This window comes from Schistocerca serialis, chromosome 4 (assembly GCF_023864345.2).
Source record: "Schistocerca serialis cubense isolate TAMUIC-IGC-003099 chromosome 4, iqSchSeri2.2, whole genome shotgun sequence".
NCBI lineage: Eukaryota > Metazoa > Arthropoda > Insecta > Orthoptera > Acrididae > Schistocerca > Schistocerca serialis.
Genome location: NC_064641.1, coordinates 87,131,269 through 87,146,847, shown reverse-complemented (window position 1 = coordinate 87,146,847; position 15,579 = coordinate 87,131,269). Strand labels below are relative to the sequence as shown.

Here is a 15,579-nt window from a genome sequence, read left to right as displayed (position 1 = left end):
TTGCTCTACATATGGAAGAATATAAATTAATGAAGACATGTAAGGAAACAATCCTGTCATGGTCGATCACAGTGTTAGCGGTGTGTTGCCTAACACAGTCATACCTTTTAAATGTCTCGGCGTAACGTTGCAGCGAGCGAGGTGGCGCAGTGGTTAGCACGATGGACTCGCATTCAGGAGGACGACGGTTCAAACCCACGTCCGGCCATCCTCATTTCGGTTCTCCATAATTTCCCTAAATCGCTTCAGGAAATGCCGAAATGGTTCCTTTGGAAAGGCACGGTCGATTTTCTTCCCCGTCCTCCCCTAATCCGAGCTTGTGCTCCGTTTCTAACGACCTCGTTTTCGACGGGACGTTAAACACTAATCTCCTCCTCTTCGTAACGTCGCAAAGCGACATAAATTGTAACGAGCATGTGGAGCCAGTCGTAACGAAGTGGAATGGTCGACTTCAGTTCAAATGAGAGAATTCTAGGAGCGTGTACCTCATCTATCGCGTTCAGAACATTTTTGCGGCCCGTTCTTGAGTACTGCACGAGTGAGGAAGACAGCGAAGCATTCCAGAAACGTGCTGCGGCAGATTCGATCAACACTCGTATATAACGGAAATGCTACGTCGACTCTAATGGAAATCGCTGGAGGGAAGAAGACTTTCTTTTCGTGAAACACAACTGAGAAAGTTTAGAGAACCAACCTTTGCCACAGAATGGAAAACAAACTTACTGCCACCAACAAACATCTGGCGTAAGAAACGCGGAGACAGATAAGAGAAATTAGGTCTCGTACTGAATCATATAGACAGTTATTTCCCTTCGCTCGATTTGCAAGTGTAACAGGAAAGGGAATGACTACCAGGAGCACAAGGTATTCTTCAGATCCATCGGAGAAAATATAGAAACACAGCAAGAAATGCTTTCTTGGACATAAATGCAGATATTAGCCAACCTGCGAGGTGCGCTGTTGTATTTGGTCACGGACGGCACCTGTGCAATGCCCTCAATACAGGGTGGTCGGAAATTCCCGGTACAAACTTCTAGGACATGTAGAGGGTAGTGGGTACACAACGTTTTGAATAGGAACACATGTCCGGAATCGTATCGTTTCCGTTCTACGACAGTTTACATTCAGATGTGCACCTCGTCAACGTCTGCTTAGGGCCAGAGAAACGTCTCAGAGTTCCCTGTCCTGGTATGCAACACGATGACGTGTACTACGTCAAACGATCTCCAGATGTCACTTATTGTCCGCTTTGTTGTGAGACCGAGTCAGTACCTGTGCGCCACCGATAGGGGAAACATGGTGCAGTACACTTTTGCGGAATACACAGACATGCTCCTTGTGTATGGCGAAGCTGGAGGTAAAGGAAGAGGTGCTAGTCGGCTGTGTATCATAAACATTTCCGATACCGTCAAACTCCATCGCACAAACTGTTTGCCCAAGTTGCACAACGGCTACGAGAAAAGGGTACCTTCAACGTGAGGAGGCAGGACTGTGGTGCTCCACGGCGACGCCTCGGTGTACTGCGACGCATTGAAGATAGCCGCCGCGCGGGATTAGCCGAGCGGTCAGGGGCGCTGCAGTCATGGTCTGCGCGGCTGGTCCCGGCGGAGGTTCGAGTCCTCCCTCGGGCGTGGGTGTGTGTGTTTGTCCTTAGGATAATTTAGGTTAAGTAGTGTGTAAGCTTAGGGACTGATGACCTTAGCAGTTAAGTCCCATAAGATTTCACACACTTTTTTTTATTTTTTTTATTTTTTCTTTATTTTTTTTTTTTTTTTTTTTTGAAGATAGCCCGTCAACGAGTTCACAAACAATTGCGCGTGCAATGGCTGCTAGTCACAGTAACGTCTTGGACGTCCTGCACGAGCAACAATTACATCCGTACCACTTACAAAGGGTAGACGCTATGAATCCAGCAGACTTTCCACAACGCGTCACCTTCTGCACGTGGTTCCTGCACCGTTGCATCGACGCGCCCCTGTTTCCACGTCGAGTTCTCTTCACAGATGAATGTAGGTTCACAAGGGATTGTGTTCTGAATGCTCGAAATAGCCATGTCTGGGCGGACGAAAACCCTCATGCCACGCATGTTCAGAGATTTCAAGACAGGTTTGAAATTAACGTGTGGGCAGGTATTCTGGACGGTCGTGTGATTGGACCATACCTCCTTCCATCCAAGCTTACGGGTCCCGCATAGTTAGTCTTCCTACGACACGTAATGGACCCGTTCTTGGAAGCTGTGCCATTGAATGTCCGTCAGGAAATGTGATTTCAGCCTGATGGAGCACCACCTCACTTTTCACTGGCTGTCCGGAGACATCTTAACAGACGGTATGGTGAAAGATGGATAGGCCGTGGTGGTCCAACCGCGTGGCCGCCACGATCGCCGGACTTAACTTCTTGTGGGGTCGTATGAAGAGCCTAATTTATGAGATACCTGTAGAGACAGAGGAAGATCTGCTGGCACGAGTTCTGGCCGCTGCACAAGATATTGAAGAGACACCAGGCGGGATGGAGAGAGAGTACCAGAACATGCTTCGGAGGTACAATGTGTGTAACAACATTGGTGGTCGACACATCGAGCCGCTTTTGTAATGCATTAGTACGTTGCGGCTGGTGCCGTAGATGCAGGGTTCTTGTTGTTGTCGACTAATGTAAACCATAAGGTGTAAGTAGTAATGCAAATGCGTAAGTAATAACGGAACGAGTCAGTATTCTTTTCAAATGGATTGCAACAATTGTACTGGGTCACGCCTAACAAGGGAACCTCCCCATCGCAACCCCCTCAGATTTAGTTATAAGTTGGCACAGTGGATAAGCCTTGAAAAACTGAACATAGATCAATCGAGAAAACAGGAAGAAGTTGTGTGAAACTATGAAAAAAATAAGCAAAATATACAAACTGAGTAGTCCATGCGCAAGATAGGCAACATCAAAGACGTTATGAGATTAGGAGCGCCGTGGTCCCGTGGTTAGCGTGAGCAGCTGCGAAACGAGAAGTCTTTAGTTCAAGTCCTCCCTCGAGTGAAAAGTTTACTTCCTTTATTTTCGCAAATTTATGATCTGTCCGTTCGTGCATTGATTTCTCTGTTCCCTGTAATAAGTTTAGTGTCTGTGTTTTTCGACCGCACCGCAAAACCGTGCGATTAGTAGACGAAAGAACGTGCCTTTCCGATGGGAACCGAAAACATTTGATCGCAAGGTCATAGGTCAACCGATTCCTCCACAGGAAAACACGTTTGATATATTCTATATGACACTCGTGACGGCATCTGCGTCACGTGACAAGAATATGTTGTCGACCCACCTAACTCGTACACTTGGCGAATGGTAAAACGATTCTTCTACCTTGCCCGATTTAGGTTTTCTTGTGTATGTGATAATCACTCCCAAAAAAGTGATAAAACATAAGAGTTTGTCACATAAACTTCAACAAATGAATGCAACAGTTTCACAGTCGCACAGCTTTCCCTATGCTCTGTCAAAACATATGTTTTTAACTTTTTCAAATTTTTCCGTGTGTAGACCGTCCAATCCTACATATGTCCAAGCAAATCTGAACATGTCCTGGAATTTTGGAGAGCGAAGTTGATTATGTGTGAGTGCCTGAACTTTGATAATTGTCTGAAAATAAAAAATTAAACTTTTCACTCGAGGGCATACTTGAGCTCCGCAGCTGCTCACTCTAACCACGGGACCACGGCGCTGCCTACCTCATGTTGTCCTTGATGTTGCCTATCTTGCACATGGACTACTCAGTTTGTATATTTTGCTTATTTTTTTCATAGTTCCACACAACTTCTTCCTGTTTTCTTTATTGATCTGTGTTCAGTTTCTCAAGGTCTATCCACTCCGCCAACTTATAACTAAATCTGAGGGGGGGTGCGATGGGGAGGTTCCCTTGTAAGTACATTCCTCACGTGGGTGTGGATGAGATAATCATTTGCATTGAAACTGTCGTAGAACGGAAACGATGCGTTTCCGGACATTTCCTATTCAAAATGTTATGTACTCACTACCTTCTACATGTTCTAGAAGTTTGTAACGGGAATTTCCGATCACCCTGTATATTGCAAGAGTCAGTCGTGGTCAGAAGAGTGTTCTGTGTAGCTGTCAGTGCTCAGTGAAATCGAAAGTGGGCAAGCTTTTACTGCTCGTGCGGTGGCTGCTTCCGCGACCAAGAGAGCCGAAGTGTATGGTGTTTCAAGAACCGTCGTATCGAACATTTATACCGCATACAAGAAAAGCGGAATAACATCATCAGCAAGTGACAACGCGAACGAAAGTGTGTGTTGATAGACTGTGACAGGCGGTCATTGAAGAGGAATGTCATGAAAAATAAGAGAAGGACAGCTGCAAAAGTTACTGAAGAACTGAATGTCACACTCGCGGGTCCTGGCAACACCACACCAAAAAGAAGGGAGCTCCATAAGCAGGAAACTGCATGCGAGCTGGAATTACAAAACCACTCATCAGTGATTCGAATGCCCGTAACGTGGTGCCAGATCCATAAAACCTCGAATTCATTTGATGGGATGAGTCTTGTTTCACACTTCTTTTCAGCTTCTGAACGAATTTACATCCGAAGAGCAAAACATGGCGTGGGTTCGTGATGGTTCGGGCAGCCATATCTCGGTATTCCACGGATTCGACGGTTATTTTGCTAGGTCACATTACTGCCAAGGACTTTGTGACTATTTTGGCTGGTTAGGTCCAACCCATGTTACAATATTTGTTCCCAAATGGTGCGTCTGTGTTCCAAGAAGTCAGGCGACAGGGTCCCTGTTCACAAAGCTCACGTTGTACAGGACTGGTTTTGTGAGCAATACACTCAATTGATGCGTTTCCTTCTTGGTGTTGCAATTTCCACAAACGGTAGAGTATTACACGGAGGACCATAATTTTGTAGGATTCTCGGAAAGATCTGTCGCTAACGTTAGACGATGGAAGATGAATGCTTCGGGCATAGATCTTTTATTAACACACGAATTTCTACTCACTTTTGTATATTGATAGTTCGGCGTTCTTTTTTCAATCTCAAGTGCAGCATTTTCTGCATTTTTTTTATTAAACTACGATGGGTTTCTTTAGTCCATAAGCCACTTACTCGTCACATACTTCTCCAGAGAGCGATCTGCAATCAGTTTAAACTTTGCCCATAATTCTCCTTACTTCATCATAATGGAACTAAATAATATCCATGTACTGTCTTAGTACGATGCTAACAGCTGCTCTTTTCCGCATAAAAACTTTCGTAGTACTCTTAACGGATTCATTAAGTTTAGTAACCATCATCTTATCAGTTGCTCTCTGTATTTTATATCTGTCTGAAATTTAGCCCAACTTTACAGAACCTAATATGAACTGAACTGTATTTGACATGAATGCAGCTTGATTTCGTATTAAATGCGCAACGGAAGTGAAACAATGGTCTGGCCCTAATTAAAATTTCCACTTACCTCGCGTCTTGTCAATATTGTTGCTGATTTATCGAAATAACAACAGCAAATAGCAAGCAGACACCGGCTAAGCTTCTGTTTCTAAACACATATTCAAACTGTTGTATTTGGTAATGCGTAATGATAAACAGTGGCGTATGAAATGATATGCCGATATTACGATTTTAGAATGAAATATGTATTCAAAAAGACTGAGTAATACTTCACGTGATTTTTACACTGGTCTGAACAACACTACGCTTCACAAAGTGAACAATGATTTTAAAAGGGTACAAAGTTAACACAGAATTTCTATAAAAATCATACAGCTTAATCAATTAATATGGAAATGCATGACTCAGGGAAGTGGCTGTCTTTCTCTCAGCTCTGAGCAAGTTAACTAGCTGACAATAATCATTCCTCGCTGCGCAATGCCGCAGTCTCACCTCAACTTCATCTCTTCAAAAATAATGACATTATTCAAGAATATTCCTTTCGTCTTTCAATGTGTACATGATTTTGAACCCTCTGTCCGTTCTTCATTTAACAGATGTAATCACAAATCCACACAACATTTCTAAATACGTTCATCATCTACCACACTTCAACTGCTGGCTGAGGCCGAGAGGTTCTAGGCGCTTCACTCTGAAGCCGAGCTGCTGCTACGGTGACAGGTTCGAATCCTGCATCGGGCATGGATGTGTGTGATGTCCTTAGGTTAGTTAGGTTTAAGTAGTTCTAAGTCTAGCGGACTGGTGACCTCAGATGTTAAGTCCCATAGTGCTTAGAGCCATTTGAACCATTTGAACACTTCAACTAAGAATGTATCAGATTGGGCAGAGGCAAACACTGTGCCACGAGAAGACCAAAGAATGTTTAACAGTAACGTAACTTGCTCTCTCTGAGATGCACATCAGTGACACACAAAATCAAAATGACACGACCACCTTACTAAATCTAGAACATGGCTCTTGCCAGCACCAGTACGTAAGTTAGTTAGGCATGTGACAGCCGAGAGTACAATTCAACGCATGCGCTTTCCTTTCCAGAAACATATTGCACAATAGCTAACTCCGTGCAGAGTTCATTGCATATCACTAGGGTGACTAGAGCAGCGTGTAATCACCACTAGGGAAAGCAGTAATTCATTACACCAAATTTGCGCAACCGAAAACCATCTGTAAGTACAGCTGACCGTACGAAGCATCGACAAATAAGTATAGAGGGCCTAAACTCCAGGTCCAGCGAACGTCACTGTCCCATTAGCAACCGCATGTCACGAACGAAACCTTGCATAGAGAACCGAAAACAGTTCCTCAAGACGTCGTGCCTAAACTAACATGAACACACACGTCGACTGGTGGATAGCGGCCGCGCCGAGCGACCGCGCGGTTTAAGGCGCCATGTCACTGATTGTGAGGCCCCTCGCGCCAGAGGTTCGAGTCCTCCCTCGGGAATGGGTGTGCGCGTTGTTCTTAACATAAGTTAGTTTAAGTAGTGTGTAAGTCTAAGGACCGATGACCTCAGCAGTTTGGTCCCTTAGAAATTCACGCACGCAAATGGACAGCGTTCGACCGACAAATATTAACTGACCCTGTAACCCTGCACACTATTCGCATTTGAAACACACTCCTCTGTCCTAATCGACAATTACACGACATTAGGGAAACACGAAGGAGCCAAGACGAATTTCGAACTCGAGGTACAAAACTAACTAGGAACAGACGCACAAACACTAAACCCGCCGCGAAACCATGCAGTCCTCAGCAAACCCAGGGCTACAACAAGGAACACTTACTGCAGCTGGTAGAATGTAGCAACTCCAACCGATGACATCTGCAAGGGAAATTTCCCGCCGCACCCCGTGGCCCGTCAAAAACTGAACACAGATCAAGCATGAAAACAGGAAGAAGTTGTACTGATCTGTTAAAAAAGAGACAAAAAAGAAACAGTGGACGCCCCACGCTCGAGGTGTACAACATCGAGCGAATTTGAATAGCTAGGACTCCGTTGTCATGAGATCACGGTGTTGCGATATGAAGAGGGGAAGGTGTTCAAATCTCCCTTGCGCCCCTTTCTCACAAAATTACGAACTGTCTGTCCGGTCACTGACGTGTCTGTTCACTCTATTCAAATTTGTGTCTGTGTCGTGTGCGACAGCGAGGATTAAAGAAGGGACCTTCAGACGTATTGACATCCTACTTGTTCCACACAAATACCACATGTCATGATCCTCGTATCCCGTTTTGGAAGATTTGTCTCTTGGTTTACTCTGTTGTAATATAATTGACAACAGATATGTGTTTTTTTTTTCATCTCTATGAGAGGTCTATGCATAATCTCACCTGCTCCCACTATTTATCGCATTTACTTGCGACGGTAATATAGCCTTACCATATGACGCATATTCTATAACCAATGTATAGTATGACAGATGCCACACCTATAGCAGGAGAACAGACACGTCAATGGGCGTACGAAAAAGTTCATGGCTCTGAGCACTATGGGACTTAACATCTGAGGTCATCAGTCCCCTAGAACTTAGAACTACTTAAGCCTAACTAACCTAAGGACATCACACACATCCATGCCCGAGACAGGATTCGAACCTGCGACCGTAGCTGTCACGCGGTTCCAGACTGCAGCGCCTAGAACCGCTCGGCCACCACGGCAGGCGGGAAGTTCATAATTTTGTGAAAAAAAATGTGTTTGGGGCACGAGAGAGATTTGAACACGGTTCTCCCGATTTTCAGTGCAACACCGTGACCACGCAACCCCGACACCTAGCTCGATGTTGCACATCTTGAGCTTGGACTGTTCACTGTTTCTATTTTGCTTCTTTTTCTCACAGTCCAGTGCACCTTCTTCCTGTTTTCATGTTTGATCTGTCTTCAGTTTTTGACGGGCTATCCACTGGATCATTTTAATACTAATTCTGAGGGGAGAGGGGGGATAATGTGCGATGGGGGAGTTTCCCTTGTTAATAACCAAACACGTTAAATATTTCTGAGCTTTCTCTTTCTTATTTCATAGAGTATACACTACTGGCCATTAAATTGTGACACCAAGAAGAAATGCAGATGATAAACCTGTATTCATTGGACAATTATATTCTACTAGAACTGACATGTGATTACATTTTCATGCAGTTTGGGTGCATAGATCCTGAGAAATCAGTACCCAGAACAACCACCTCTGGCCGTAATAACGGCCTTGATACGCCTGAGCATTGAGTCAAACAGAGTTTGGATGGCGTGTACAGGTACAGCCGCCCATGCAGATTCAACACGATACCACAGTTCATCAAGAGTAGTGACTGAACTATTGTGACGAGCCAGTTGCTCGGCCACCATTGACCTGACGTTTTCTATTGGTGAGAGATCTGGAGAATGTGCTGGCCAGGGCAGCAGTCGAACATTTTCTGTATCCAGAAAGACCCGTACAGGACCTGCAACATACGGTCGTGCAATATCCTGCTGAAATGTAGGGTTTCGCAGGGATCGTCAATGCGAACAAGAGGTGACCGAGACGTGTAACCAATCGATGTCGCCAAACACGGATGTGACCATCATTATGCTGTAAACAGAACCTGGATTCATCCGAAAAAATGACGTTTTGCCATTCGTGCACCCAGGTTCGTCGTTGAGTACACCATCGCAGGCGCTCCTGTCTGTGATGCAGCGTCAAGGGTCTCCGAGCTGATAGTCCATGCTGCTGCAAACGTCGTCGAACTGATCGTGCATATGGTTGTTGTCCTGCAAACGTCCCCGTCTGTTGACTGAGGGATCGAGACGTGGCTGCACGATCCGTTACAGCCATGCGTGTAAGATGCCTGTTATCTCGAGTGCTAGTGATACGAGGCCGTTGGGATCCAGCACGGCGTTCCGTATTACCCTCCTGAACCCACCGATTCCATATCCTGCTAACAGTCATTGGATCTCGACCAACGCGAGCAGCAATGTCGCGATACGATAAACCGCAGTCGCGATAGGCTACAATCCGACCTTTATCAAAGTCGGAAATGTGATGGTACGCATTTCTCCTCCTTACACCAGGCATCACATCAACGTCTCTCCAGGCAACGCCGGTCAACTGCTGTTTGTGTATGAGAAATCGGTTGGAAACTTTCGTCATGTCAGCACGTTGTAGGTGTCGCCACCGGCGCCAACCTTGTGTGAATGCTTTGAAAAGCTAATCATTTGCATATCACAGCATCTTCTTCCTGTCGGTTAAATTTCGCGTCTGTAGCACGTCATCTTCGTGGTGTAGCAATTTTAATGGCCAGTGGTGTAGTTTGAGTGCGACAACTTTCCAGGATGGCGGTAAAATCAGGCACTTCATAACGAATGCTTGCTCTAGAAAGTTTCTCTACCTTGTACGCTTTCAGATTTCGCTCTTTGCATACTGACTGACGCGCGTTCATCAGAGCTCTGAAGTATCGCGTAGCCTTGATATGAATGTTATGCATTCCACATGTACTCTGATGCACTTCCTCTGTGTAATACACCGTGGCCTATCTACGGGAATTATACAATTATATATATATGAAGACAGTAACTGTTCTCGAAAGAACAGATACTGTAGATGACCGTGCAGCTTTTCCCTGGAATAAACGATGACTAACTGAAACCCTCAGCTGCCGACAGGTGTTGTTGGTATACCTCGATGTGGACAGCTGAAAATGTGTGCCCCGACCGGGACTCGAACCCGGGATCTCCTGCTTGCATGGCAGACGCTCTAACCATCTGAGCCACCAAGGACACAGATGAATAGCGCGACTGCAGAGACTTATCCCTTGCACGCTTCCCGTGAGACTCACACTCCCAACTGTCCACAATTCTACCTATATAATGTACCTTACAGACATTTGCTCATTCATGCGAATGCGCATAGTTTGCCCTAACTCTTACAGGAAAGCGTGGGCGAGTAATGAGTGAGTGGGCAAATGTCTGTAAGGTACATTACATAGGTAGAATTGTGAACAGTTGGGATTGTGAGTCTCACGGGAAGCGTGCAAGTGATAAGTCCCTGCAGTCGCGCTTTTCATCTGTGTACTCGGTGGCTCAGATGGATAGAGCGTCTGCCATGTAAGCAGGAGATCCCGGGTTCGAGTCCCAGTCGGAGCACACATTTTCAGCTGTCCACATCGAGGTATACCAACAACACCTGTCGGCAGCTGAGCGTTTCAGTTAGTCATCAATTATACAATTAGCGACGCAATAACGCTGGTCCAGGAAGGAGAGGAAAACGATATTGCTGCGCAGTGTCCCCGATGTGAACGCAAACGTACGCCCGGCAGGTCCTGCTGAGCGCCGTGACGGCGGCCTGCCTCGCCTCTCCCGGCTTCCTGGCTGGCGGCGCGACGCCGCTGGACGCCTTCCGCTGCGCCGGCGTGCCCTGCAGCCTGGCCGGGCTGCCCGCCGTATCCTACGCCGCCTCGGCGCCCGCCGGCGTCGTCTTCCCCGGCGCCGCGCCCGTCGCGCTGACGTCACAGTTCCACGCGCAGGACGAGCTGGGCCAGTATAGCTACGGCTACCAGGGCGGGCCGTCGGCCAAGTCCGAGACGCGGGCCTTCGACGGCTCCGTGTCCGGCGGCTACTCCTACGTGGACGCCAACGGCGTGCTGCAGACGGCGCAGTACGTCTCCGACCCGGTGAACGGCTTCCGCGTCGCCGCCACCAACCTGCCGACCGCCACAGCGCGGCCCGTGGAGGACACGCCCGAGGTGATGCGGGCGCGCGCCGCCCACGCCGCCTTCGTGGCTGACGCAGCCGCGCGCTCCGCCGCCCTCGCCGCCGCCGCCACCCCCGCGCCCCCGGCCGCCGCCCCCGAGGCGCGGGACGGCCAGCAGGCCGCCCGAACCGCCCCCGCACCGCCCGCCTCCGCTGCCACCGGCCGCGCCGCCCCCGCACACCCGCCCTCTGCTACCAGCTACGCCAACCTCGTGATAGGACCTTCGGGAGTGCCGCTGGACACCCCCGAAGTGGCCGCCGCCCGCGCCGCTGACGCCGTCGCCCACCTGCAAGCCAAGGCGGCGGCACTCTTCGGCTGAACGCGCAAACTTCGCTGCGGGCACCTAGTCTGCGAGTTAGCCATTACGAAAACCTACAGCTTTCACACTTCTCCTCTTCCTTCAGCAGTGGGTTCGCTTCTGTTGCACCGTATCTTCACAACGTATACTTGCAAATGTATCTCAATGACGACTATGGCAAAGACTCGTATTTATGACTACAAGTATGTATATTGTATAGAAAATAAACAGATCCCACAATATTTCTTCTTTATTCACAAATATTTAAGGTTTTCCAGTACCACTTGATGCACCAGCATGAAATTAAACCACCCTCAAAACAAACTACTAACACTGAAACGTCCCCTTAGAAACATTTATGAATGATTGTGTTGATAAACTCCTCACATTATTTGATTTTCAAACAGCTGAGCAGAATTGAACGTAGTCAGACATTTCTCTCTTCACTTATTTTGATCAACACTAAACTTACACATAATATTTTTAGCGCAACGCAATCTGACTTTCAAAAATCCCTACAAAAGAATGGCCCTTACTAACAATAACCTATACCTTTCATTAATCACTTACCTCACAAAAATCTTCGTTACTCAAACTACTGCAATACAGCGAGCGCCAATACTGCTAGCTAAATAAAAGATTCTAACTACTGAAGGCACTAACTACTGATAGGCATAGTTAGCAAATGAAAGATTTTGATATAGAGAACAAACAATGTATTTACCTTAATAATGTTCCAAAGTCATCATATATACACTCCTGGAAATGGAAAAAAGAACACATTGACACCGGTGTTTCAGACCCACCATACTTGCTCCGGACACTGCGAGAGGGCTGTACAAGCAATGATCACACGCACGGCACAGCGGACACACCAGGAACCGCGGTGTTGGCCGTCGAATGGCGCTAGCTGCGCAACATTTGTGCACCGCCGCCGTCAGTGTCAGCCAGTTTGCCGTGGCATACGGAGCTCCATCGCAGTCTTTAACACTGGTAGCATGCCGCGACAGCGTGGACGTGAACCGTATGTGCAATTGACGGACTTTGAGCGAGGGCGTATAGTGGGCATGCGGGAGGCCGGGTGGACGTACCGCCGAATTGCTCAACACGTGGGGCGTGAGGTCTCCACAGTACATCGATGTTGTCGCCAGTGGTCGGCGGAAGGTGCACGTGCCCGTCGACCTGGGACCGGACCGCAGCGACGCACGGATGCACGCCAAGACCGTAGGATCCTACGCAGTGCCGTAGCGGACCGCACCGCCACTTCCCAGCAAATTAGGGACACTGTTGCTCCTGGGGTATCGGCGAGGACCATTCGCAACCGTCTCCATGAAGCTGGGCTACGGTCCCGCACACCGTTAGGCCGTCTTCCGCTCACGCCCCAACATCGTGCTGCCCGCCTCCAGTGGTGTCGCGACAGGCGTGAATGGAGGGACGAATGGAGACGTGTCGTCTTCAGCGATGAGAGTCGCTTCTGCCTTGGTGCCAATGATGGTCGTATGCGTGTTTGGCGCCTTGCAGGTGAGCGCCACAATCAGGACTGCATACGACCGAGGCACACAGGGCCAACACCCGGCATCATGGTGTGGGGAGCGATCTCCTACACTGGCCGTACACCACTGGTGATCGTCGAGGGGACACTGAATAGTGCACAGTACATTCAAACCGTCATCGAACCCATCGTTCTACCATTCCTAGACCGGCAAGGGAACTTGCTGTTCCAACAGGACAATGCACGTCCGCATGTATCCCGTGCCACCCAACGTGCTCTAGAAGGTGTAAGTCAACTACCCTGGCCAGCAAGATCTCCGGATCTGTCCCGCATTGAGCATGTTTGGGACTGGATGAAGCGTCGTCTCACGCGGTCTGCACGTCCAGCACGAACGCTGGTCCAACTGAGGCGCCAGGTGGAAATGGCATGGCAAGCCGTTCCACAGGACTACATCCAGCATCTCTACGATCGTCTCCATGGGAGAATAGCAGCCTGCATTGCTGCGAAAGGTGGATATACACTGTACTAGTGCCGACATTGTGCATGCTCTGTTGCCTGTGTCTATGTGCCTGTGGTTCTGTCAGTGTGATCATGTGATGTATCTGACCCCAGGAATGTGTCAATAAAGTTTCCCCTTCCTGAGACAATGATTTCACGGTGTTCTTATTTCAATTTCCAGGATTGTATATATATCAGTTCATGACATCCAGTCTTAAAAATTTACTGTCTCTGATGGACACACGTCCAGATCATCCACTCTCAAAAATCTGCCATTTCTCTCGTCATATCCACCACTGCTGGCGGCTTACCTCCAACTGCACTATGCTACGCGCTGTTAACAGCCAACTGCCCAACACTACAATAGCAAATTCCAACAATGCAAACCAGCCACAGACTGCACACAGCACAGTCAGTGATTTTCATATAGAGCGCTACATGGAGTTACCAACATAAAAACCTAAACAGCCTACTTACAACACAACTAGGAAGAATTACTTGGTTGGCAGGGCCAATTCACACACAATCTGCGCTTACAGTACACATTTATTTTACAAGAACATCCCAGTATCTTGATTAGTATTTGTGACATTCACAATGCATTAAGAATTCTTTGCTAAACCCATCGTTTATTTTGCCCGCAAACTTCGTAAAAACCACAATAGCCTCACCTAATTACAACAGGGTAATTTTATATCATATTTTTATGTTTGTCTTTTTAAAAGATTATATTGAAATGTAAATTTACTGTATTTTAAGGTTCTAAAATCTCTTAGAACTAGTATGAATCTCCAAATGGCTCTACACCTCAAACGTGGCTCAACAGTAACCATTTTGAACAGATACAAAGCACACTCTGTGGCGTCTCTATCTTGGGCCGTCTATTAACATGACAAGGTAGATTACATTAAATAGCACCTGCGAAAGAACTCTTATTAATACCACATAATAATCTCATTAGGGGGGACACTGCAGGAGCCTCCACGAAGATTGCGTTCACCACACGAACAACAAGCAATCGGGCGTCCCCTGGAAACGACTTAGTCGGCCAATCCTGCATACACCGGAGCACCAAAACCAAAGATGCCAAAACATCTCTCCGAAGAGCCCCAAAAAGGTCTTTATCAAGACCGTCAGTAGTGACAACTTCCTGCAATATTGAAGGCTTATCTGTAAATAAAGAAATTTTATTATGTGACATATACAAACGAAACAACTGTGATGTTTTAGTGTTACAACAAACACACAGAGCACCAACTAGCCATAGACCAAAAATACAGACATGAAATTAGTTCTTGAGAGGCCACACGAAAGGTACGGAAGTGCTATATTTGTGAAACCGTACTTAGGCGTATGCTCCTGTGCTTTGACCTGCGAAGAAAATATAGAAATTTTAACTATTGAGCTAAATTTATGTACTGTAACATCCGTGTACAAACCACCCAGTGCGAGGTTCAAATTTACGGAGCTTGGAAATTCCCATTCAAAAAACATTAAAGTTGTACTAGGAGATTTTAAGTGTCACGGTCTCGCATGGGGCTATAAAGAGACAAATGACGATGGCGAAATGCTGGAGATCTGGGCAGACCAGGCTAAACTGAAATTAATACATGAACCAAAGTTGCCTGCATCACTTAACAGCGGAATATGGAAACGAGGATATAATCCAGAAAACATCTTTGTCTCCGAGAAGGTATCCCTGCAAACTGTAAAGCAAATCGAGGACCCAATTCCAAGATCGCAATACAGAGCAATAACTTGCTGCATTACGGCAGTAATCAAATCAGATGTAATGCCCTTCAAGAGACACTTCAACTTCAGAAAAGCTCCTTGGGAACTCTTCACAGAGGACCTTGATGAGGAGATCTTGGAAATTAAACCACTCATATGAAACTTTTATAGACCTCGTCAAGAAAATCTCTCGACGGAGCATACCTAGAGGGTGCCGCACTCAGTATATTGCTGGACTCAATGGTAGCAGCAAGGAAGCTCTGAAAAGTATGAAGAACTCTACAATAAGGACCCCCTCTCAGAGGAAACGATCCAGGCAGGTGAGGTACAGATGTCTGGTATCTCCGAAGCGAGAAAGGAAAAGTGGTGCAACCTCCTACAAGAACGGAAAT

General features: G+C 47.0%; 1 protein-coding gene and 1 non-coding gene across 2 annotated transcripts in view; one reads left to right on the top strand and one right to left on the bottom strand.

Moving 5' to 3' along the window:
* LOC126474262 (cuticle protein 21-like) overlaps positions 1 to 11,487 on the top strand; it is a 44,143-nt gene extending 32,656 nt beyond the window's left edge. The window contains exon 2 of the mRNA XM_050101726.1: positions 10,735 to 11,487. Within this exon, the coding sequence (XP_049957683.1) occupies positions 10,735 to 11,487 (753 nt within the window). The remainder of the gene's footprint in view (positions 1 to 10,734) is intronic.
* On the bottom strand, positions 10,122 to 10,195 carry Trnaa-ugc (transfer RNA alanine (anticodon UGC)). The gene has a single exon. It is a non-coding gene; the product is annotated as a tRNA-Ala (tRNA).
* Positions 11,488 to 15,579: the final 4,092 nt, after the last annotated feature.